The 25,064-nt window shown below is 42.0% G+C and overlaps 1 protein-coding gene across 3 annotated transcripts in view; it reads right to left on the reverse strand.

The window, feature by feature from the left end:
* Positions 1-25,064, reverse strand: part of MID1 (midline 1) — a 408,210-nt gene that overhangs the window by 117,292 nt on the left and 265,854 nt on the right. For all 3 annotated transcript variants that reach the window (XM_073566001.1, XM_073565999.1, XM_073566000.1), the window contains exon 3: positions 15,485-15,580. In XM_073566001.1, coding sequence (XP_073422102.1) covers positions 15,485-15,580 — 96 coding nt within the window. The remainder of the gene's footprint in view (positions 1-15,484; positions 15,581-25,064) is intronic.

Below are 25,064 nucleotides of genomic sequence, written 5' to 3' on the forward strand. Positions count from 1 at the left end.
TCATGGGGAGGCTGTGTCGGGCTCATGCTGTGCATGGGGAAGCTGTGTCGGGCTCATGTTCATGGGGAGGCTGTGTCGGGCTCATGCTGTACATGGGGAGGCTGTGTGAGGCTGATGCTGTACATGTGGAGGCTGTGTGGGGCTCATGCTGTACATGGGGAGGCTGTGTGGGGCTCATGCTGTACAAGGGGAGGCTGTGTCGGGCTCATCCTGTAAATGGGGAGGATGTGTCAGGCTCACCCTGTACATGGGGAGGATGTGTCAGGCTCACGCTGTACATGAGGAGGCTGTGTGTGGCTCATGCTGTACATGGGGAGGCTGTGTCGGGCTCATGCTGTACATAGGGAGGCAGTATGGGGCTCATGCAGTATATGGGGAGGCTTTGTGGGGCCTCATGCAGTATATGGGGAAACTGGGGCTCATGTAGTACATGGGGAGGCTGTGTGGGGATCATGCTGTACATGGGGAGGCTGTGTGGGGATCATGCTGTACATGAGGAGGCTGTGTGTGAGGCTCATGCTGTACATGGGGAGGCTATGTCTGGTTCATGCTGTACATGAGGAGGCTGTGTGTGAGGCTCATGCTGTACATGGGGAGGCTATGTCGGGCTCATGCTGTACATGGGGAGGCTGTGTGGGGCTTATGCTGCATATAAGGAGGCTGTGTGGGGGCTCATGCTGTATATAGGGAGGCTGTGTGGGGGCTCATGCCCCATATGGGGGAGGCCGTGTGGGGCTCATGCCCCATATGGGGGAGGCCGTGTGGGGCTCATGCCCCATATGGGGGAGGCCGTGTGGGGCTCATGCCCCATATGGGGGAGGCCGTGTGGGGCTCATGCCCCATATGGGGGAGGCCGTGTGGGGCTCATGCCCCATATGGGGGAGGCCGTGTGGGGCTCATGCCCCATATGGGGGAGGCCGTGTGGGGCTCATGCCCCATATGGGGGAGGCCGTGTGGGGCTCATGCCCCATATGGGGGAGGCCGTGTGGGGCTCATGCCCCATATGCGGGAGGCCGTGTGGGGCTCATGCCCCATATGCGGGAGGCCGTGTGGGGCTCATGCCCCATATGCGGGAGGCCGTGTGGGGCTCATGCCCCATATGCGGGAGGCCGTGTGGGGCTCATGCCCCATATGCGGGAGGCCGTGTGGGGCTCATGCCCCATATGCGGGAGGCCGTGTGGGGCTCATGCCCCATATGCGGGAGGCCGTGTGGGGCTCATGCCCCATATGCGGGAGGCCGTGTGGGGCTCATGCCCCATATGCGGGAGGCCGTGTTGGGCTCATGCTGCATATGTGGGAGGCTGTGTGGGGCTTGTGCCACATATGGGGGAGGCTGTGTGGGGCTCATGCGGCGTATGTAGTAGGCTGTGTGAGGCTCATGCTGTATATAAGGGGCTGTGGGGGGGGTTAAAAATATATATGGGGGTGTCAGCATACTTAATACTGCTCAATATTAAGTGATACAATTAATATTAAAAAATTAATATTGAGTATAATTAATTTCAAGCTATTGGTTTGGCCCTCCACAACAGTCATGGTCTCTCATGTGGCCCCTCAGGAAAATTATTTGCCCACCCCTGCATTAGACAGTGTAGGACCATCCCGATCAGAGTCACCTTGTCAACGGTGGGATGGCTTTTATGATAGTTTGAATGAATTACAGTAATACTAAGAACTCTGTATTATTTAGATACACGTTTGCTTTTTATTTAGTTATTGCAGGGTGTTTGCTCATTTTGTTTCTTGTAGGTTTCGCACATATCATTCAGTGTATATGGGTCGCCCACCCAGGGCTGTGGGGTACTCGGTACCGGGCCGGTGTCAGCGGGATATGTAACAGCAGCGGTGACCCGGTCCGTGGCCCTAGGCGCCCAAGTAATGGGGGAATTGAAATGGTGGAATGTAGTTGATTAAATAAATAGTTTGTGACGCCACCTTTGGTATTCGGCAAGTGAGATGTTAAGCCGACGCTGCATGCAGATCCTCTGGGACTGGTGGTGTGTTGCAGCCAAGATGGTGAAGCTCCCCACAGGTGGAGCTGTAGTCCCAGGGCAGTGTAGATGTAGGGGTAGAGGAGAGGCACAGGTGGTAGCGGTACAGGGTGTGTTAGCGCAGGAATAATTGGAGGACACCAGAGCATGTAGTTCCAAAGCTTTACTCACAGTCTGTAGTACACACAGGAGCCTGCCTCCGTGCTGTGTCCTCCAGGTCAGGGACCTAGTCAACCTCCAGGTCAGATGGAATGCTCCCTTCCAACACTCCGCCAACATGTGCCTTTCTGAACGTCTCCTCTTATAGCGCCTTTGGTGTGAAGTACTCCTAGTACCGAGTTACACTGGAGTTCCTCCTGACAGATGTTCCCAAGAACAATACTTGTACGGCAGACAGCTGTGGCCTGCTTCGGGGACTCCTTACTCCTGAGTCCCGACTCACTATCCAAGTTGCTGTTGTGCCCCCAAGTCTTAGATGGGAGTAGTGCATTTACAGCTCACCACTCCACCGGTGTCTGCTGTAGGACCATTAGTATCCATTCAACCTCGGGGACCGGGCCCCGGCCTTGCGCTAAGAACTTCTAGGCAGGGTTCTCTCCTAACCCACGTCCTCTGTTGCCTTTTACTCCTACGTTCCGTACTAGTCTCTCCTTCTTATGGAAGATCAGGTTTCTGTTCAATGTCTTTCTCCTTCTTTCCTTTCGTGTGCCAGCAGACCCAGGTCACTGAGATCTGCTGCAGCACCTCCTTCCTCCATCCCTCTCCCAGGGACCTTCACTCCTCTGACTCTGAACTGAACTGCAACTCAACTGAACTCAACTCCTAAACCTTCCCGCTCTTTTATGTATTCTAACTCCACCCGCCTCCCAGCACGTTTCGTGTTCCAAGCAGGGAGCCACCAAAGGTGCTCTGCTACACTACAAGCAGGGAGCCGCAATGTGGCTTTGCTGAACTACTGTGTTGTGTGGGATGCAAGTGTTGGAGCGTGGTCAGGAGCCTCCAACTTACCTGGATGGTGGTGTACCACACCTCAGGAGGAGGTGCAGTACCTCTGTGGCAACTGAACCCTCAGGGACACCACATTTATGTGACACACGATGCTGCCGATCAGCGATCATTTAAGGCTGGCTATACATATTGGATAGCTGTTGGCTGAAAGCGGATTCGGCCAATTGTTCGACTGACAGCCATCTCAGCCAACTCTCTCAAACACAAGACTGCTTGCACAGCTCTCCTGTGTTCTCTATAAGAAAGTCACCTGACATGTCAGCTGATGAATGATGTCACAAAGAACAATGTTATTGGTAGTCCGAAATCAGACATGCCTGATCAACATCTCTCTTGACCATCTGATGGCTGGCGCCACATACACATTAGGCAGTTGGCGATATTGGCAGGTCCAGCTGACATTAGTCTAATGTGTATTTGTGCCTTAATGCCACAGGTTGGCGGGTAAAAACCCAGCTTTTCTCATATACCTCAATGAGTGCCCCAACCTCCTCTGTCCTGAAAACTCCACTTTCGACTTGAGTTTGACACAGAGGGTCTTTCAGTCAGTCAGCCAGCCCATGTCACACACATGCTCGCTACTTTCCCCGACTATGAAACACTGTCCTGTATTGAACTAATAAGCTGAAAACGAAGTCCCTGGGACAAGGGACATTTGTCGGATGTAAGGGGGTAGGGGCACACTTATTAATTGAAGGATATGATTAATGCGTACATCATGCCATTTTACACACATTTAAAGATATCTTCTTCTAACTGAACAATCCCTGTAAATCCTGTAAATTGTGAGGGGAGGCCCCCATGGTTGCTACACTCATGACATTTTTATTTTACGCTACATAAACATTTCCCTGAGAAAGGCCGATTCAGTGCTGTGATCAATGTCACACTACAGAATGTCAGCGGGGGGGCACCAGCTAAGGGATATGTTAGGATTGTACCAAGAAGAACGAAACCTTCCACTCTCGCAATGACCTCACACAGAGAAACTGTGCTGTATTTGTAATTTTACGGGTTTATTTTCCTTTTTAGAGGAAGAGTTCTATATCCATAGTGTATTTCACAGCTGCAATATTACCCCCTTCCTTCCAAAACATTCTCAAAATAGCGGCCAGGAAAGGATTAAAGGAAATACCAAAGTAGGCCTGAGGATTAGGAAGAGTCATCTAATGGTGGGAGAGAAAGGAAACCGTGCTTCCCCAAATGCATGGTCACAGAGAAAACTCTGACATGAAGGATTGGAATTATAAAGGGGCTTGCGTGTCATTATTACATTGTGCGAGGATTCTTTCTCCTAAGAGTATTGGCAAATTAGGAATGACCCAGCAGTGATGAAACCACTAATGTTAGCATACTATGGCCGTAGAGATGGCACACAACCAAGCCATGATAGGAGTGTACACACCTGACATTTGTATGGCACATCATTCTTTTTTTCCTGCCATCTAGTAACATTTTCCTATTAGGCCATTACTAGTATATATGACTTGATGGCTGAACTTGTGTTTTATGCAATCAGAACATAAAATCATTTTATACCATGGATAAAGTACACTGGATAACCAGTTTTGATGCGTTCCCTCCATTGTCCTGGGGGACAACAACGGGTTTCCTGGTTCCCAGCATGGTAGACCTGTAGTATAGCACCTGCACTTTCCTACACAGTAAAACGCATCAGTCAGTTCGGAGTCTGACAATTACTGCTTTGGGAAATTTGGCAGGAAAGGGAAGGAAGGTAGGGGGTAAATGATGAGGAATATCTCATACATACATTTATTTTCACACAGACAAGCATATAAAAATCCTGTGTATAGTAGTGTCATGCTGGAGATTAATTATGGCGCAAGTCTCATTTCTCAACACAAACCCTGAGGTAATCTACCAGCCATAATCGGAGCGTCTTACAGAGGTAAACCTGGCTTACTTATTCTCCACGTTTTGCTGCTGAATACATACACTGAATACACTGTATAGTGGAGGATTATTTTGTAGTATCCAGATGTATTGAAATTCCCTACACCATAACAATGATTGCCTGCATGTTTCTCTAATAATGTGTTCTAAAACGGTTCACACAATGCATTTTTGTATAACTTTTTTATGTTTTTTTCAGCGCCAAAATGCGGCATTTTACAGTACCAGCAAATACCAGATTTTGAGATTCTCAATCACCATGCATTTCTTTCCTTACATACTTTGAACTGCTGCGCGCTTTTGGAATTCTGCAGCATGTCAATTCTGCCATCGGTTTTATTCGGGCACAAGAATATTTTGGCAGCGCCACAATGGCCTATAAGCCAAGGTCAATGTCTGTCATAAATGTGGACAAAAGCTAATAAGGGGCAAATCTATATAGAGTCCAGTCTAGAAAATGTGAAATGACAGATGACTGCTAAAACAGAGGAGGCTTATGTGTGAGGTAAAACACTTTAACCATTACTGAACAACTCCATTTGAATATACACAATGTGGATTATTAAAAAAAAAAAAATACTTGACTTGTGGTCACGTGACACGTTTTATGTCACGGATGCGCTGCAACCTATCATTGGCCACTGACTGGCTGTAGTCTTCACAGTTTGGTCAGAGTGGGCAGAATGAAGGAACTGAAAACCTAAAGGCTCTTGTAGAGGCTACAAATATGATTTATTATCAGTATTTCATATCCATTGGTTACACGTGAGTACAGTATTACCTTAATGTTTCAGGTGAAGACCCTTAATCAGACAAACAGGCCATCTTCAATGCATTTAGGACAAAGGGGTCCAGAAAGCAAGGTGGGAGTCCTCCAAATAGAGACAACCAGGATTCAGCTGTATCAAGGCCTGCAATGTCCCCATTTGTTGGAATCCCACCCGTAATACTGTACTTACGAGAGTGTAACCAATGGATATGAAACACTGACAATAAGTCCTATTTTAAGCATCTCCTTGTGCCTTTAGGTGTGCAGTTCCTTCCCTCTGTCTGCCATTGGTCTACAGTAGCTCAGTGATGGCTCCAGAGGAACTAGCACCTTTTATTATTATTATGCATTTATATAGCGCCATTTATTCCATGGCGCTTTACATGTGAAAAGGAGAAATATAGACAAGTATAATAAACATGTGCAAGACAAGGGACACACAAGTACATAAGGAGAGAGAACCCTGCCCGCGAGGGCTCCCAGTCTACAGGGATGGGTGAGGATACAGTAGGAGAGGGTAGTGCAGGTTGTGCGGTGGTTCAGTAGACCGAGGATCATTGCAGGCTGTAGGCTTGTCGGAACAGGTGGGTCTTCAGGTTCTTCTTGAAGGTTTCCGTTGATGGTGAGAGTCTGATGTGTTGCGGCAGAGAGTTCCAGAGTATGGGGGAAGCACGGGAGAAGTCTTGTATGCGGTTGTGGGAAGAAGAGATAAGGGGGGAGTAAAGAAGGAGATCTTGAGATGATCGAAGGATGCGTGCGGGTAGGTACCTAGAGACCATGTCACAGATGTATGGAGGAGGCAGGTTGTGGATGGCTTTGTATGTCATGGTTAGGGTTTTGAATTGGAGCCTCTGGGCAATAGGGAGCCAGTGAAGGGCCTGGCATAGGGGGGAGGATGGGGAATAGCGGGGAGACAGGTAGATTAGTCGGGCAGCAGAGTGTAGGATGGACTGGAGCGGTGTGAGAGTGCTAGAGGGGAGGCCAGAGAGTAGGAGGTTGCAGTAGTCAAGGCGGGAGATAAGAGCATGCACTAGTGTTTTTGTGGTTTTGTGGTTGAGGAATGAGCGGATCCGGGAAATATTTTTGAGTTTGAGGCGGCAGGAGGAGGTGAGGGCTTGGATATGTGGTTTGAAAGAGAGCGCAGAGTCGAGGATCACCAGTACCAAGTTTATGCGGAACATCACTGGTGGAAATTATGTGTTGGAGTCACTTTGCCTTTCTTCACCCACGTTTTTAAAAAGTCGGTGGCACTGGCATAGGGGCACCAAAAGACTGCAACATTCATCCCTAGTGTGTGCACCAGCAGAATAGTGAGTGCTGCTCTGGGATATAAAATACAGGATGTAACTCAAGGTTAGTAATGTAATGTATGTACACAGTGACTACACCAGCAGAATAGAGAGTGCAGCTCTGGAGTATAATACAAGATGTAACTCAGGATTAGTACAGGACAGGATCAGTAATGTAATGTATTTACACAGTGACTGCATCAGCAGAATATTGAGTGCAGCTCTCTCAAGCCATCTATTTCACTGGGTGATCCAACTGTTTCATTACTACTAGTGATGAGCGAGTATACTTCTTACTCGGGTTTTCCCGAGCATGCTCGGGTGATTTCCGAGTATTTTGGCGTGCTCAGAGATTTAGTATTTGTCGACGCAGCTGCATGATTTGAAGCTGTTACAGCCTGAATACATGTGGGGATTGCCTGTTTGTTAGGAATTCCACACATGTATTCAAACTGAATCATGCAGCAGTGTCGACAAACACTAAATCTCTGAGCACATCAAAATACTCGGAAATCACGCGAGCAACGAGTATACTCACTCATCACTAATTACTACTAGTTTGGTCAAGGTGGACATCACTACAAGATCGCTGGGGGATACCGGACATGGAGAAGAGGAGAGACAGCAGTGCGGGAAATAAGTATGCACTTTTTTATAATGGATATTGGAGACATTCAAAATTGGTTTTCAGTAACTGATCCTTTAACAACCATCATTTTTCATACTATAATGAAACATTTGTACTAGCATTCGCTTCCTTGAGTGTCGCTACAAGTTTCACAAGTTATCTGATAGTAATTATCTTCGTAGAGCTCCAGATACCCTCTAGCATAGAATAGAAGTAGACTCAAGGCTACACAGATACAAAAACTTCACCTTTTAAGAGTCAAAGAAAAAAAAAAAAAAAAGAAAACTTGGAACTAACTGAATCCAGGTCAACAATAGTGGAGATCAGTCTGGAAATGTATCCCAATTTCCTCTCATTGCTTATCAAAGCAGTCTAACTGTGCCGCAGGATTTCAGGTAATTGTTACAAAACGGACGATGTCCTTGGGGTGGCCTCATGTCAGAACAACCGTGCAGGATTAATTCTGTAACATAAAACTGAGCCTGAGTTTTTATGCTCCATTCCCAAACATCAAAGTGAAATCTTAAACTATTGCGACTTGATAATAACAATGTATTAGGAGCAGATTATGACTGCATAACAGAGATGCTTCCACAAAGACAAGAATTGGACACATCCACTCATGTATTAGAATACTAACAGCCAAAAAGGCCTTAATGATCATTGCGTCTCCATAACTGATGTGTAAAGTCATTTTTAGATTATGATTATAAGCGGAAATGAAAAGTACTAACATTTTTTAAACGGTTATATAAATTCTGGCTCTCCGGAGAGAATGCTACAGGGTATCTGGAGCTCTACAAAGATAATTACTATCAGATAACTTGTGCTTACCAAGTTTCATTGGGCAGATTTATAGGAACTATCTAAAATTTGATAACCCCTTAAATAAATGGCCCCAACTACAAGATAAAGTAAGGAAAAAATGCACACTTATCTCCCAGACTAGCGGTGCTCCTCTGCCCTCAAGCCCCCACGGTGGTGTCATGACATAAGTAATGTTACTGGGCCACTGATGGCTGGAACCTTCACAACATTCATCTGCTCTGACATAATTGTGAACACTGCAGCTGATCAGTGCCTGCTGACTTGCTGCAGCGGTCACACAAAACAATGTCACGAGACCAGCGATGGACACAGAGCGCAGGAGTTGTGCTGGTCTGGGAGGTACCGTAAGCAGTTTTTTCTTATTTTTTATTTTATTTTTTAAAAATTTTATGCAGCACACCAAGACCAATAATAAAGAGTTGTTAATCATTAATGGAAAATCCCGTTAAGGAAACTGTCTGGAAAAAAAAAATTGCCTTTGTTGCCTTATTCAAAGTTCAGGTTTTGTTTTTATAAAAACAGAATGCTAATTAAAAGCTGCACTGAGAATTAAAAGCTAAGAATAACATAGAAGCTTTATCTTCTTTTCTTTGAGACATTGTGGGAAATCTCCCACATTTCCTTTTAGGATTTGGTTAGATGCTTTTATGCAAACTAGAACAAGTCTTCGATAATCCTACATACTTATTAGTCCATGTTCACACGTGGGTTGAGTATTCACTAGGAAACTCCGTCAGTGATACGGGTCATAATGTGATTTTTGCATTAATAAAATATTGGGACAACGTGAGAAAAAACCCTACGGACGCTCATTTAGTCAATAGAGCATGTCGGATGCTAGTGCCAGAATGTATGGGATCTGGCATGGCAGATAATTAAGATTCACAAAATTAAAACTATTTGGAAAAGAACCTCAAAAGTGGGTAGCATCAGCTTACAGGACCTAAAGCAGAGGTGCACTTCAAGATCATGGCTTCTGCTTGTCCAACCACTGCTGGAGGCTAAACCTGGCATCTTAGAAATATGGTTACCACCAGTGGTTGGAGTTTTGCAAATCATTGCTCATCTTTGGTGGACCTCATACAAGAAGTCACCTCTACTTTAGTATTTTTGTGACCAGTTTGTGTATAGGAGAGTTAGTAAATGACCAAGGAACATTTATTGTAAAATTCTGTTACTCAAATGTTCATAAACTTCATGTTGTAAAATGAATATAACAAGTTGAAGAAAAATGAATCCTTTATCTATGTACAACTCATTAATAAAACGTCATCCAGAACAGATTCCTCTTTGTCTGAACAGGTCTGCAGGTTGCGCTAGAACATAATTCAATTCATTGCTTTGGTGAAACTCAATCGTCATACAGTATTCATGTGAATGAGATGACTTCGAGGCATGTTTGATCAAATTTAATCCATTTTGGCAAGTGAACATTACCAGAAGAGGACAATTACGTACAAGGTCAAGAGGTGTTTATGCACATTTACGATGCAGGTCACCTTACTAGACGTCGAATACTCAAACAAGGGAAAATAAGCGTGAAGTAAGTGTACAGTTAAGAATAGACGATGCCCTAAGAAGCAGACACAGCCAATAATTGCATAGTTTATTCCAAAGCCCGTTCCAATTTGCGGTATATTTATTTTTCATAGACTGTTACGTTTAATTCCGAAAAGCTAATAAAGACAAACCATGCAGTATATAGAGAGTTAGTTTTATACATCGACCTGTAACAAAAAACGCAAAGGAACTACTCAATAAGAGATCTGGGTGGTACGGCAGGGAGTCATGTTAGGTCCAAAGTGCTGGTGGCTCTGGAGCCTTAATTCTAGGAAAAATGCCAAAAGGACAAACAAAACCATAATTTGAGTGCTCTATAATGGGCTGTAAAAACATATTTCCCAAGTATTACTGGCAGCTCCCCAACTTGTCTCTTGAGAACAAAAATTCCTGCCACACAAGGTCTAATCTGGGCCACACATTTATCCATCAACATGATGTGTGCTCTGCTACTTGTGAGACCTTTGTTATCACTGGCAACAAAACTTTAATAAAAGCTGATAAAATATTTAAAATCTTATAAAAATAATGAAAAGCATAGTGTACTATTAAAATTGTCACATGTACACATTGTATCGAAAAAAATATTTGGACAAACCTTTTAATCATTGAGTTAAGGGTTTTCATTCAGTCCCATTGCCACAGGTGTATAAAATCCAGCCCCTTGCCGTAACCATGCCATCCGCCTTTCCAAAACTTGTGAAATAATGAGTTCTTCTAAAGAGCTCATTGAATTACCATAGATTGTAGCACTGTAGTGGGATGCCAATATTGTAACAAGTCATTCAGTGAAATTACTTCCCTCCTATATATTAACAGTTTGGGGAAGAAATTTTTCTGTTCCAGCATGACTGTTTAAATCAAGGTCCATAAATACATAGTTGGACAATTGCAATTTTGGTGTAGAAGAACGTGACTGGTCTGCACCGAGACCTAACCTCAACTACAATGACATTTTTGGGATGAACTAAAGAGGAGATTGTGATCCAGGCCTTTTCACCCAATATTATTTATATGTCTGACGTCACAAGTGCTCTCATACAAGAGTAGGCGCAAATTCTCACAGACAGTCCAAAATCATGCAGAAAGCCTTCCCAAAAAAGAGGAAGCTGTTCTAGATGAAAAGGGGAAGCTGCCACTACAGAGCAGAAATAACAAAGAACAAAGACAGATATAGACCCAGGGGTAGAGGAGAATCTAAAAGGTCAATATTACTATTATTCATTACTGTACTTTTTGTTTTAATAAAATGATGTTGCTGGAAGCTAAAATTATTTACAGAATACAGAATTAATAAAAGTGTTGGCAGCTACTTTTTTTTCTATTTGAGGCCTATTCTCGAGATAGGCCATCAATATATGATCAGTTGTGATGTCACGCCCATCGATCAGCTGTTGGATGCTGCCAAAACACAGCAGCTTCGTCAAAAACATAGTGGTCATGTCTGGGTACTGCACATCTGTAACCTTTCCTTCCTTCACATTTGAACATTATTTTTCACAACAGCCAATTGTCTAAAGGCCCTCTTAAACATCAACGTCAGACCATCTGATGCATATGTCAGCATCCTGACTCACCTCCGACAGATGATGTAGAAATGGAGAAGGATGGGGCAGTTTGAATTTAGACACCCAATCCCTGAGTTCTGACAGGAGATAGGCCGCCATCGGTAGTGTCTGGCAGCAGCTTGCTCATATGCCCCACTGAAAACACATGAAAGGTCAGCTATAATGCAGTCAGGGCAGATACAAGTATGGGCACTTTAAATGGGTTGTCCGACAACAATATACCTGGACAGGGACAGACTGCTGGCACTATCTGCCATGAGAATGAGCGTCCCAAAGTTCTCTGTGAGAATGAAGCATTAGGAAACATGTATGATCACTGTTCTCTGAACTGATGAGTTGATCAGCTACCAAACAGCCAACATTCATGCATGTATGAACTTTCCTGTGGATATGTGAATAAATGATAAATCTTGCTTATGAGACAAAACATGTTTAAAGGCAACCCTATATAAACCATGTCTACTACCTTTTAGCCCTCTTTAATAGATTTCCTGTAACCCCTTAATAAGAGTCCACTTCATCCACGTCAATCAAGCTGGAGATCTCCTTTGGACCAATTACTTATGTGCGTGACAGAGATAAGGGATATGCGTGACTGCTAAGTTCACATCAAGGGGTTGGAGGAACAGTATTAAAGAGGGATAAAAAAGTGGTTGACATGATTTATATAAGGTAAACCTGGTGACAGGTTGCCTCTAAGGCTCTATTTACACTGGCTATTGCTTAATAAGGCTTCCCTTGCTTTTGAGCACTTCAATTTGTGCCCTCACTTGTTCCCTACTCATTGCACCACCAGCCATACTCTTCACTACATGTTGCATCTCTTTGCCCCTATATAGTCTCACCCCTGCAAACCCCCACACCAGTAGAAGAGTCACCCATCCTGAGGCTGTCATATCGCCTCACCATGCCTGGTAACTACTAAAATGGTGCTCTTTGTATATAATAAAGTAATAAAAAGCATCATGAACACGTGACCGGATAAAATGGAATCGACCCTTTCATGTTTTGATCTTTACAAAGAAAGGTATGCAGCCTGCAACCAAATGGGGTTCCCTAATCTGTGTCTGGAGTTTGAAGATCTCCACATATGTAATGTATACTGAAAGTTACAGCATTGCTGCTCTTTAGAAGTGAACGCCTCCTTTCGCTTTGATGTTTCCACTATGAATGGCTGTCAAAAGCAACAATCAGCTTTACAGCACAATGCATTTAATATATGACAGATGAAAGAAAATAAAACCAGACTGTGCTATAGCCTCCTGTGTTCAGACACACATGGAAGATCCGATTTTAGATCCAATGAGATGGGCTTTAGTGTCCGAGTGATGACTTTATGATGGCAGCTGTAGTTTATACATCCTGGCCACACTGGCATCGTAAATCCATTTTGAGCCATACAGAGAAGCAATTCATTGGGTTGTGCAAAAGTAACCACCACTCCGTTGGGATCTAATACTGTTTCCCTGGTAAAATGCTGACAATTCCACATGTCAGATAATCCGAGAGCTCGGTGTCTCTACTTTGATCAGCTTCTGTCAAGCTTCTCATTAGATAGCATCAGTAACTATTTCTAAAGATGCATAAAGAAGGGGGGTAGGTGGCAGACAGATCAACTTCAAAGTGCCCCGCTCTCTAAACACTTTGCTGCAGAGAAAATGGGATGTTCTCAAATTTTGATGTTTCAATTATATTTCTGTGATAGTTTGTCAGGAAAGTAAAAGCAGATGTACAAGAAGCCAAGTGTTCCACAATCATCTTAAGTCTAAACGCATGGAATAAAAATCATTAAGGAGCACAGCTGATGAAAGTAATCCCAAGGAGGAACCAATTTCCGCAGCTTACAGCATGTATACATTGTGTATTAAATGCAAGAAGCATGTTTGGGACGTTTCTTAGATTGGAACCACTCTTAAATCCGCGCAGTCACCATGAACAGGAAAGAGTGGACATGAGCCAAAGCATTTGAACTTCAGGAGTTAAATGTGTTTAATGGATTTTATGGAATGCCAGGAAGGAATCTAGAGACGTGAAAATCACTGCGCAAAATGTTGTCTTTAAAGAGAACCTGATAGCTGATCGCATGCTACCTGAACCAAAGGCATCGTGAATCAGAGAACGGGTTTGTTATCGCAGCTATGGATGTTTCCCGGGTCTTTCTTTATGTGTGCGTAAAGGCAAGCACCTGTCAGTCAAAGGGAGCAGGGCGGAGAGAAACCACCAGGGATCCGACTCTTGGACTAGTTGTCCTAGTTGCATCGCACTGGCCTTTAAAAGTGTGCCATGTCTAAAATGCTGCAGCGTTTCAGAGTGAAACAAGCACAGCTGAGATAACGAAGCCAGTGTCTGATTCATGCTTCCCGTGAATCAGCTATCAGGTTGCCTTTAAACTTGGGCAAGTCAAACTCAAATGCACAGTGGGCCAATATTAAAAACTTGGACAAAGTGAGGGGCCATCCGTAATAATTATAACATTAATCACAACAGAAAAAAAGTGGGGCGTGAAATGGGTTGGGGGAATCTACCTAAGGTACGGAGAACCTCAATACTGCAGGAGACGTCAGGGTTGTGGGGATGTAGATCGAAAACAGGGTAATGTAAAAGGTGTGATGACTCTCAAACAGAAGGAAATATAGGAAAGTAAAGAACATCAGCAGTACGTAAACTGCACTGAAACAATAATCTCAGAGTCAAGATGGTAGGGAGCGAACAAAAAGGGGTAAGGTCTCAGCAAATTGGGTATGGATAACAATATATAAAAGAACAAAATGGAGAATACATGACCAAAGAGAGCAATAAAATAAATGATGGCAAGAGCGCACAGGCTCAATAAGACTACCTGTGCCCAGATTGTGGGGGAGACAGAGGGTCGGAGGCGCTATGGTCGCTGAGATGTATGGGAGAGCACGAGAGGAGTAGACGAGGGAACTCCCAGGTTACGTGAATGCTGGTCAGGAAGTGCACCACAGCTGGGGAGCGCGTTACTATAGGGCCTGTTGTACACAGCCTTGCAGCAATCAGGGAGCGTGCAGGAGCGGAATTGCGGGATTTGTAGTATTAGGTACATATGCTGTCTGATGACGGGCCATCTCTAGTAGACGCAAGGTATTTTCTCACAGGCCAAATATATTAAAACAGATTTGGCCCACAGGTCTGAGTTTGTCATCTATGGAAGAGAAACTTGTATTGCTTTTTAGACTACAGCTGTAGCTCGACAGCCAAAATCAATCAGCTGCACAACAAAAAGTCTCTGTGTAGCCCGTCTAAAGAAGTAGCGAGGTAATCTACAACAAAAAGGGTTTGTAACTCCAAAGAGCGCCGCTCTTGTCTGTGGACTGTGCTGGTATTGCAGCTATAAGTCAATGAAAGATTAAAAACTAGGGCAAGAATAATACGGGTTTGGAATCAAAATTAGACCGTTTTCTATTACAAAGCAGGGGCTTTACAGTAACATTGGTTGTACTACTCCATGATCGCAATGTAACGTTTCTATCTATTGATTGTCAATGTGAGGAAGCGGCTGCCAAATATGCTAAATTACTGCATTTTTTAGTTGTTGGCTGAATGCATTTTTGTCATTGTACACTTCAATATAAGTTGGCAGATTTTTTTTTTATAATCTGACCTCAAGTCTAAATTACGAAGAAATTGTGAAGAAAGTTGGCGACAAGTTGTTTTTATTTGCGAGACTGAGACTCAATGTTGCACAAGCAAAGTCACTGTGCAGCCGAAGCCACGTGCATGACGGCCAAGCGGCAACTTCCAACAATACAATAAAACTTCATGAACCAACAAGCAGAATCCTCTGCCTTGCCAAGATCTAAACCATTCTTCAAAAAGAAAGTTGTAATAATCCCCAGTTGTGCGTAGTTCTCATTACTATTGCTATAATGACACAGGGATATAATGGAGTTGATATTTGCACTCACCTCCACATGCTGGCATGTCTGGATAAGCTTGGCTAAGAGCATTTCCATCTCGGTGTTCCTTTTGATGAGGCTGGTGAGGTTGCTTTCTAAGCTTTGCTGTAAAATACAAAAACACAGCAAAGTTAACATTTCATGATATATTATTTTTGGAATTTTGCAGCACATAAAAAATAAAAGCTTACATGTATGTGGCGTGGATGGAAAAGGCAATACGAATTTACTTTCATGTTTACTACACCTGGATGCACAAGCTTTCATTTTTTTTTTTACAGAGAACTGGTGGATTAAAGTCGGCTGAACCCACAGCGTTTGGCAGATGTGCATGGCCTTCTATCCCTTCGGTGAGGGATAAAGATCAGACAGTTTGAGTTCAAGAGCACAGTCCTTCTGTTCTGAAGCTAGATAAGCCACTGACAGAGCAACTCACCTCTTCATGCCGAGCGTTCATGCGGAGGAGCAATCGGGAGACATAGTTGTTGGCTAATGTGTATGGACGTCTTCTCTAGTAGTAATATATGGCAAAAGAACATTTACCGAGGGAAACAACCGAAGCTCTCCCATCCACTGTTAGGAGCCTCCAAAGCCAATATTTTAGCTGAGGCCCCCTGCACAGATCTGATCCTCGAGCACTGTTATTTTATTAATGGACTACAGATCTACCATGGAAAATTAAAATTCTCTAACTTAAGAAAAGTACAAACAAAAGTCAAATATAAACTACGGCCATTTTTTCAATCATCTTTTTTTTCTTTAATTTTAACAATGCATCCAAAATGAAAAATAAAGACACTTTATTAGTAGATTTTAATTAAGCAATTCCTATTATTTTGGGTCTACAGGCCCCTTGCAAATCTATGCGTAACCATGGTAGCTGACAACAATCAAACCCTGTATAGTCTGATCTGGGTACTATGACTCTCACCACGGTGAAATGTAAGCGTTTAGGCAAGCACTGATCTGCACAGAGATGGAACTCGGACATTTTAGACATTACTGAGTGCTTTTGCTTTTTGCAAAATGGTCTATTCACCCAATACCACCCCAAATAAAAACTCAAAAAGTGCAATCATCCTTTAACTTACAATTTTAGCTATTTATAAGCCAAAAGAACTCAAGCTGGTCATCGTCCTAAAGCTCCCCCATACACAATAGCTGTCGGACAAAGAAAACTCTTTCATTCCACACCTCTCTTCTCCCCCATACACAGGAATGCTTGGCTAGCGAGTCTCCTGTATTCTCTCTGAGAGCCATTGCTAGACCTTTCTGGCAATGGCTTATCTCCTGGAGAACAAAAGGATCAGTGGTCAATACTGGACCTGTCGGATCCTTCTCTCCCCTGACATCATCTGTCGGTAGAGTCAGGAGGCCCCTATACACATTAGGCTGTTGGCTGATGTTGGAAGGTCCATACAATGTTAGTCTAATGTGTATGTGGGTCATTAGTCTTATGTTACCAGATCCTGTAGATTTCATTATGAATCCCGATTGGGGCTGTCTAAAGCCCCTATAAATTAGATAGTTTAGATCTCCTACACGCAGAGACCCTCCTGTGTTTACGAGAGAGCTGCTGCCATGCATCTCTGCTGGTGACTTATCTCTTAAGACCCATTTACATGGACCGACCGGCGGCACAATATGACGGCTTATCATAAACATTTACCCATCGGCAATCATTTCACTGCGTGTTTATATAGGAAGATCAATCGAAGTACATGGAGTGATCTAGTAAACAAGCATTGTGCACTGAGTGTACATAGACTTTCCATAGTTCTCGAAGGTACAAGTTCCGTTTAGATAACATTATGACGACGTTAGTCTAGTGTGCATGGTGGCATTAAGAGCTAATTTTATATGACTGACACTTATCTAGATTAGCTGCTAGACTTAAGGCCACATTCACACTTTCAGTATTTGATCAGTATTCTACATCAGTATTTGTAAGCCAAAATCAGGAGTGTAACAATCAGAGGAAAAGTATAATAGAAACACGTCACCACTTCTGTATTTATCACTCACTCCTGGTTTTGGCTTACAAATACTGATGTACAATACTGATCAAATACTGAACATGTGAACATGGCCTAATAGTCTCTTATCTGTCAGTTCCACCATGGCCAACACCTTATTCATTGTTTTGGTTTTTCTGTTTTCTCACGGCACACTGTTAGGGTACCGTTACACGTAGCGACGCATCAACGATTCCGACAACGATACGATCTGGCTAAGATCGTTTGTGCATCGCTAGTAAGCAGTCATACAGGCCGATCTTCATTACGACGCATCAGCGATGTCACTAACGACCACGGCGATCGTTTGTAACGTGTCACACACTGTCTATAATAGCGATTCAGACTTTGAATAGGCGTCCTTCAGCGCTATCTATATGAGTTCGAAGTCGCCAACGAGGTCGCTCGTCGTTGATAAGGGGCGTCAAACACAGCGATGCATGCTGGTCAGCGTGACGCCAGCGATCAAAAAATGATCCTGAACGTTTGCGCACAATCAGCGACATTGCAGCAGGGAGCCGGTCGTTTCCGCGTGTCACACGTAGCGAGATCGCTAGCGAGATCGCTAGCGATGTCGCGTCACAAAATCGTTGTCGCTTCAGCGATATCGCTAGCGATCTCGCCGTGTGTAACGGGGGCTTTAGTAACATACAATTAGCACTGCCAAGTTTCCTCACTCTTTCTCTATGCATATTTTAGCAATGAATAAATGAAAGTAAAAACTTGTTACAGTAGAATTGATTCTGTTTAATAATCATTAGTGTAAAGATTAGTACATGAACCGTCGAGTGATTCAGGTTCGTAATGAACAGAACGGACAGGTTTCTGATGGGGTTCTGGTGCTCTCACGCCAATAATCGTGGTGAAGATGGCGCTATTTGTTATTACATAGAATAGGTTTATGGACAGTACAAAGCAGATCCATAAATCACATTTATATGTCCTGCAGGAAAGAATTTCATTTTATAATGGCAGATGACTCTGGATACTTAAATATAAAACGAGCTACTTTTATTTTAATATTGCAATAGTGACAGGTAATGAAATCTACCGCCCATTATATCACCTGTCACAGCCTTATTACCCTTGTCAGGTGAACATGGAAAACGTAAAGAAATTTATAAGGTTTCAGAGCAGGTTATTAAACAATAATGTCAGATGTAATTGCTACTCCTTTCATCAAACGTCTAACATGAAAAGTATACTTTAAAAAAATCTGAAAAAAAGCCACTGACGCAGTAAATCCTTCTCATCTTACCTGTTCCACGCTGCGAGCAAAAGTGATCCAACTACACGAGGACATGTCTCATAATGCACATTACTTATATTTTAGGCACTTAAAATGTTCAACTCAATATGTCATATGGGCTACAGAATAAGTGAAAGCACAATCTTCCCGTTCCCATGTCATTTTTATGCCACTTATGGTATATTTAACTATGAAATGGAATTACAAAACCTCTTCGACATCAACTCCCATAATAATTCTCCCATAACTATAACTTTTAAGTACTTTTATTTAAAAAAAAACTATATGAAATAGAAAAAGAAACAAAATGCTTAAACAAGTCTGTAATGTATATATGCAATTTTACCAATGAGTGCTTCTAGGCAAAACTGTACCCCATCAGTCACAGCCTCGGAGATGGGCATATATTAACATTAGGAAAAAACCTACAGAATACATAATGTCTCCTGGGACACATTAAAACAACATTTAGCATTTTATAAACCGATTCTACTAGGGATATGGGGTTGTGGTCTATGCTGTTTATTGGGATTTAACAACCACATAATACTCCTAAAAGTTGTGCAGCAAGCAAAATAATTGTATAATAAACCAGGCATGCAGCAAATATTACACAACAATGTAAAAGGTTTCGCAGACAGACGGCCGTCTTGGTGCCACAGAAAAAGACGACAGGACTGACCTTGATTTAACCCTACTCTATTTGACGACTCAACATCCTGTAAAAGAGACAATAAAATGTCTGATAAAAGGCCCAGAACAACCAGATAAGGACCCTAAAAAGAGGACAGATATCTTGACCTGCAAGCTTACACATATACTTATACACTTTTGCAGGCAAACTAATATATGAGGAATTCAATGCATTGATACATTATACATGTGTGTATGATAATTATATAATACACCCACACATACTATATATATATATATATATATATATATATATATATATATATATATATATATATATATATATATTTTAGATAAATTGATAGATATAGATAAATACACATATATTACATAAACACACAAAAATTATATATATATATATATATATATATATATACATATAGATAAATTGATAGATACACACATACATATATAATACACACAGACATATACATAATGTATCAATGCATTAAATTCCATATATATATATATATATATATATATATATATATATATACACACACACACACACACTCACTATAGTATTTTAAATGTACTTTGGAGTGTTCTATTCAGTCAATGCAGAAAAATATTATTTTAGATTTTAAAGAGTATTAATTTATTAATAAGTCATAATATTGATTCCTTCTCCTAATCTACACACATACATTATATGTGTGTGTATATATATATATATATATATATATATATATATATATTTTATTTATTTGTACAGGTCAGAGAGAAGTGCGGCTGCACAGGAGCACGATCGTGCACACTGTCTGGTGATGTGGGATGTGTCATCCACATTAGGCAAGGAGGACAGCGATAGCAAGAAGAGAAGGAGGGCAGGATCAAGACCAGTGACACTCATCGGACCAGACCGCCTCGTAGGTGAGCATAATAAAAGCTACTTTTTGTGTTATGCACAGCGGATTGGGGACGTATATACAGTATTCTAGAAGGTTATATATGAGGGCTTACAGGTGCTGGCCTTGCTTTATATGTGAAAAACTTGGCCGACAGGTTCCCTTTAAGAAGTCCTTTGTCTGAAGCCCTTCGCCAACTCTGGGTTTAATCGCTATAACGGGTATTGAATATACAGTGTAATTTTGAAAGCATACAATTTTATATTCTCAAATTGCACTGCCAAAAGCAGACATGAGAATGTGGGCGTAGTAACAGGGTGTGAGCTGAAATGCTAGGGGCACTATAACAACCTTTGATTTCTATCTTTCCAGAGTAAAAATTTTATAACATGGCTTAAATTCAAGGCTTACTAATTTGTTTTTTTTTTCTGTTTGATGCGCGATAAAATTCTTTGTGGAATAATCCTATTAAGGTTTTACAAAGAATTTACAGATAAAGCCAACTGCACGTAACCATTATGACTACAAAGATACAAGTCATTACCTTGCAAAGCCCATGAATAACTCTCAGGAGGTCCACATCACATCAAGTTATTATATTTTCTATCAAAAGGAATATTGTGATTGTAATTTCATCAGTTAACTGATCAGCCCATCATACAGCGCCAATCTCATGTCTGGAGTCCAGATATTCATACACAAACCAGAATACAAACTCCAGTGTTGGAAAGTTTAATTTGGCATAAGAGTCAACTGCCTGTTCACAACTCCAATAATGTAAGCAAATGTTTCCTCCAGCCAGTGTAGACTGATGTTGTCTTGTCCCACAGCCTGGGGGAGGAATGTCATAAATCCGAAAAATGTTCAGTCAATCTGTGGTCCACAGAGAATTGTGCCGCTGGCTGCAATTTTCACTTCCTAATGCTATCGAATGCCAGTGGCGTCTGTCTGAAAAATTTTGATTGGCAATTGTGAGTCAACTAATTTTGCTTCAAGAGATGATTCTTCTCTTCCAGGTGATTGGTTCTTCACCAGATTTATACTCAATCTGACTTTTGGTATAAGTGTAATATAGACATTAGTTCAGATTGTTAATCGACATGACGCAATCCTGAGGATAAAATACAACAGCTCCCAGCAAGTCCGTCAACAATTTTACAAAATGTTTCCACAACAGTAGATGAGCAAAGGGTAGGTTGGAAATCAAAAGAATTTAAGAAATCTACTGTTGACACCATGTTTTCACCCACCTCATTATCTTAGATAAATTATCTTCACAAAAATTCATATGCGAAATCAAAATATGCATAGTCTACAGACCTGTGACCTCTCATACTGTACATTACGAGATAATCATCAGCGGATGGATCGTTTCACCAACAGCTGTCACGCTCTCTCCATACACTGTGTTCTCTAAGAGCGAGCCACTGCCAGACTCCTTTGACAGACGCTTAGCTTGGGGGAAAATTCAACAGGCTGGATCGTTCTCTCCCTCGAACATCATCTAATAGGGGAGTTGGGGGGGGGGGCTACTTCCACAAATTACAACATAGTTGGCCAATCACACCAATACCTGCAAGTTTAAGCAAATCTAGTGTAGTGTACATGGGGGAGGCTTTTTGAGGGGCCATACACAGTCAAAAGTTAATCAAGACAGTCAATTTCATCTAAAATGATTGATGCAACAGCTGAAATGTAATAACAACTGATCGTATTAGTTAACTCCACCTTTATCCATGTTTAGTCAATGACCAATCCTTATCAGAGAATGTTCCCAAAAATATCTGGTACAGCTAATACTCACTAAATTGTGTCTAGCTCCATCAGTAGAACAACGTTTTATCATGCCATTATTATTTCACTGGTTGTTCAACCATCAACTCACTTCTATCCAATGTGTATGGCCACTAGGGTGACCGCAAAAAATCGATGTCGGAATTTTGTCCTTCTGGACCCCACAAAACGATTCCCCTTTCCAGATATTGAGATAGCCAAAATTTGAGCTCGATCAAACGACGTTAACCCGTGCCGCTCGTCGCTCAAAGTTTGAAAAAAATCCAAATTGAGGTATTTTAAGATTTAGGTATTTTGCATAGTCTGTTAGACTATAAAGAATGTGACAACAACATTGCAGAAATAGCCCTGACCAAATTTTCGAACCATTTGTGGTATTTGAATGCAGAGTTGGTGGGATTATCGTTTTTTGATCCCACCATTGCAGACAATGAAAAGTTGTTAATGGCTAATAAATTGCTCAGTAGCACAGATGAACCATCAGAGCACGCTAGGGTTGTAAATCCAAAAGTTAGGAAAGAAAAATTAAAAGAGGTAGGAAGTAACCGACTTTAACGACCTTCTGACAAAAGATGAACAAAAGCAATATGTCCTGCAAGTTGTAAGCAAATGCCGAGCATTATATTCTGACGTTTCAAAAACTACTTTAACAAAAGCTCTAGAATAGATTAGATAACTATGTAAAATTATCAACTCATGTAGGTTAGCGTGCTCTGATGGTTCATCTGTGCTACTGAGCAATTTATTAGCCATTAACAACTTTTCATTGTCTGTAATGGTGGGATCAAAAAACGATAATCCCACCAACTCTGCATTCAAATACCACAAATGGTTCAAAAATTTGGTCAGGGCTATTTCTGCAATGTTGTTGTCACATTCTTTATAGTCTAACAGACTATGCAAAATACCTAAATCTTAAAATACCTCAATTTGGATTTTTTCAAACTTTGAGCGACGAGCGGCACGGGTTAACGTCGTTTGATCGAGCTCAAATTTTGGCTCTCTCAATATCTGGAAAGGGGAATCGTTTTGTGGGGTCCAGACGAACAAGATTCTGACATTTTTTCCCCCCCATATGAGATCCGGTCACCCTAATGGCCACGGTTAGAAGAACAAAAAGAATGCCCAGATTTACAATTATGTATTTCATCTGCCTGAATATCGCCTAGACTGGCCTTTCCCAGATAACCTCACTAAAATCTACAACTTTTGTGTTATATTTTGTATATTAAGCTCACACTATTTTTTGTTTTTTCATTGAAGGTCAACCGACATACGGTACCTCCAATGAAAGGCTTCACAGTAAGCTACTATGTAGGCATATAGGGGCCCACTCTAACATTTTATACAATGGAAAGAAACCAATGCTACTTATAAGAGCAGGGTGTAAACCAAACGATACTCTCTGGGCATATCCTGGGTCAATAGGGCCTCATGAATATATTTAATAAGCACAGGGAGCGATTCTAGCGTATAAGTCAAACATAGTGCAATAATAGGTATAAGCAGAGGCTTAAGGGGCATTTACATTGGAAGATAACAGCTCGCTCATTATTTGCTTTGGTCTGCTTGTGTAGACAGGCAATTAAACAACCGATCAGTAAAAGTTTATCGATGAACGGTAGTTTCAAGCCGCCAGTTGATCCATGTACAATGTTTTACGAAAACCGTTAATACAGAACCCGCAGTGGACTGCTGGTACACACAGCTCATCGGAACATCTATTCTTAGGTGACACCCTAGATCTAGATCCTGCCACTGGTACCAGTAACAATCTAGCTACAATCTCCCAGACTTTTGTTCTGACAAAAAAAAAGGGTAGACAAGAGAGACAAAAAGAAAAGAGGCAGACTCACTGTCTCAAAAGGGTTTTTTTTTTTCTTTTTTTTAAATAATACATTTGACTTTAGATCTCTGTGCATAATTTTGATTATTAATGTTAGCTGAGTTTTAATTAAAGATCCAAAGAAAACCAGCACAGATGGACGGGAAGAACATGTAAACTTTCCAAGCTTTATGTCAATAGGATTAAAGGAATTGTTCGAAGACAAAGTAATTTTCCCCCTAAACCCCTATCTAATTAGTGCCAGAATCTAAACTATTTCTAATATACTTGTATTAATAATTCCCTATCTGCCCCTAACGAACAATAACTGATTTTCTATCTTTGTCTACTGACTTCCTTTCTGATGACGCTTTGCTTCAGCAATCCCAGTGCATGCTGGGATACTCAAATGAAGCGTAATCAGTGGGTAGAGACTGCAGTAACAGCCGCAGGGCTGCCCCCTCCCTGAATTGAATCATCAGTGATGCTCGTTTCAGGATCTGTACTAGTCCCTGCACACTGTGCCATGTGCACAATGACAGCGCACACTCTATCGTTGGATCAGACAAGTGTTAACGAGTTGAGAACAGAGCGGTGTCAGAATACCTGGTACCCCAGCAAGTGATGTCACTGGCCTCTGCATGCCAGGTATTCTGGACACAGCTTGGTTTCTGGCTCATTGCTGCTAATGTGAGCCGGGAACAGAGCATGCTGTCATTGTGCACACTGCACATCAAGCAGGGACTAGCCCAGACCTTAAAATGAGTGTCATTGATGATGCTTCGGGGCGAGGACAGAGGCTGCTGTAGTGACCGCAGCATCTGTCACCTGATGATGCTTAATTTGACTAACCCAGCATGTTCTGGGATTCTCAAACAAAGCATTATCAAAAAAGTGAAGGATAGAGAATTTTTAATGCAAGTATATTAGAAAATAGTTTAAATTATGGCACTAAATAGATAGGGATTTAGGATCAAAATGACTCTTCCTTCTATCTTAAGATGTATTTCACATTATTGGTAACTACCGTATTTGGATTCATGTATGTTAATTTTGCAGCTTGGAATATCTAATAAGGTAAATTGTAGGTTCAAACGCCGAAAGAAAGCACAACAAGTAGATGTATCAGTTTATCTGCATAATACTCCACCAACACGTAGATAAT

This window comes from Dendrobates tinctorius, unplaced genomic scaffold (assembly GCF_039654945.1).
Source record: "Dendrobates tinctorius isolate UK_male_01 unplaced genomic scaffold, ASM3965494v1 ptg000016l, whole genome shotgun sequence".
NCBI lineage: Eukaryota > Metazoa > Chordata > Amphibia > Anura > Dendrobatidae > Dendrobates > Dendrobates tinctorius.